A 2,008-nucleotide genomic window follows, 5' to 3' on the forward strand; every position below is an offset into this window, starting at 1 on the left:
TAATTATTATCTTTATTTTTATATCTTTATCTCTTACAATATATTATATTTATATATTATAAAAAATTTAAATATTACTTATGACATATCTTTATTATATATTGTCATTATAGTTTGAGGTTATTATCATTATTATCTTTATATTTGTATCTTTATCTGTTAATATATATATTTATGTATATGTGTTTGTGTGTGTATGTGTATATATATATATATATATAATTGTAATTTAAAGTATGGTGCATTACATATTTCTTTATCTGTTACATATATTGTGCCAAATATTATCTTATTTTTGTCTATTGTTTGTCTCAGACTGTGTTTTACAAAGCATCGTGTAATATAAAAAAAAAATATATAGAAAATAACTTGTTTAAATCTTTGAAATCCTAGACATGTTGATAATAAATTCTAACTATAATATTGTCAGTATATCATATATATTTGTATGTGATATTCACACGTGTTTGTCTCTGTCAGGGCTGAGTTTTACAAACACATCGTTTTGTCGGGTGGTTCTACGATGTATCCTGGTCTGCCGTCTCGTCTGGAGCGTGAGCTCAAGCAGCTTTACCTGGAGAGAGTGCTGAAGGGAGATGTCGACAAGCTCTCGGTACAAACAACACTTCTTTAACCACTACTAACCTGTAATACAGACTTAGACCATCTCTAGGATGTAGGTGATGATATTCACTTCTAACTGACTAGTTAGCAATGTTGCAATTCCTTCAGCAGTTTCTAACCATGTAAAAGGTCACTGTGATGTTTGCAGATGCACTAAACTGATAACTAGATAGGTCTACTACAATAAAATATAATCAAATGTTAGCTATATTAAAATCCCTACTGGAGCATTTTTGCCTCCAAATTATAAAGTTTGTTGGATTTCCAGGGTTATTATAGTTGCTAAACTACATTAACTAAATGAAAAAGCTTTGTTACTTAAAATAGAGTAAACATTAACTGAAATCAAATAAAATGTGTAAAAAAAAAAAAAAGTAAACTAATTTTATTTTATTTCTCATTTTCATTGACTAACTTGTACTAAAATAACTAAAACCGAAATAAACATTCATAAACTATACAGGCATATATGTGACCCTGGAGCACAAAACCAGTCTTAAGTAGCACAGGTATATTTGTAGCAATAGCCAACAATACAGTGTATGGGTCAAAATTATTGATTTTTCTTTTATGCCAAAAATCATTAGGACAATAAGTAAAGATTATGTTCCAGAAAACAATAACTAATAAAAAAAAATAGCACAACTAAAACTTTACATTTAAACTGAAAATGGAAAATATACAAATAAAAACTAATTACAAATATACATAAAAACTAAAATAGTATGTTGATACTACAACACAGGCGATTTCTAATCCTGCTGTAGTTTTGAGTTTTATAATGTAATGATTTAATGCATTGTACAGCTGTTTTACTGAATGTGTCTTCGCTTCTGCTTTTGTAGAAGTTTAAGATCCGCATCGAGGATCCTCCACGCCGTAAACACATGGTGTTTTTGGGTGGAGCGGTGCTAGCCGACATCATGAAGGACAAAGACAACTTCTGGATGACCAGAGAGGAGTACCAGGAGAAGGGCACACGCGTTCTGGAGAAGCTGGGGGTCACCGTTAGATAAATCACACACACAACATTGCACTCACACTCCCAGTCACACGGTGGCATTTTGGCAGTGTAAACACACAAAGGTTTTCTTCAGTTTATGAGGATATACTTGAGAACAACGGTTTTTCAAATACTTGAACTTCTTTGCAATCCAAAAAAAGAGTGCTTAATGTTTGTACGACATTCCAAATGTAAAGATTCATATCACCGCTGCACATCACGAGACAAAAATTGAATGAAATCGTTTATGCTGCCAAAATTAATCCTCAAACGATCCCTCATGTATCACCATATCATGACCTGTCCGTCTTATGACTTCACATTGACCCTAAAAAAGAGTAAGAAACAGGAGAATGTTGTGTAAGTAGAGGGACAAAACAA

At 31.7% G+C, this 2,008-nt stretch overlaps 1 protein-coding gene across 1 annotated transcript in view; it reads left to right on the forward strand.

Moving 5' to 3' along the window:
* Nucleotides 1-2,008, forward strand: part of LOC107747433 (actin-related protein 2-A-like) — a 6,902-nt gene extending 4,894 nt beyond the window's left edge. Inside the window, exons 6-7 of the mRNA XM_016561932.1 lie at nucleotides 481-613; nucleotides 1,470-2,008. Coding sequence (XP_016417418.1) covers nucleotides 481-613; nucleotides 1,470-1,640 — 304 coding nt within the window. The 3' untranslated portion in view covers nucleotides 1,641-2,008. The remainder of the gene's footprint in view (nucleotides 1-480; nucleotides 614-1,469) is intronic.

This window comes from Sinocyclocheilus rhinocerous, unplaced genomic scaffold, assembly GCF_001515625.1.
Source record: "Sinocyclocheilus rhinocerous isolate Xijiao unplaced genomic scaffold, SAMN03320098_v1.1 scaffold229, whole genome shotgun sequence".
NCBI lineage: Eukaryota > Metazoa > Chordata > Actinopteri > Cypriniformes > Cyprinidae > Sinocyclocheilus > Sinocyclocheilus rhinocerous.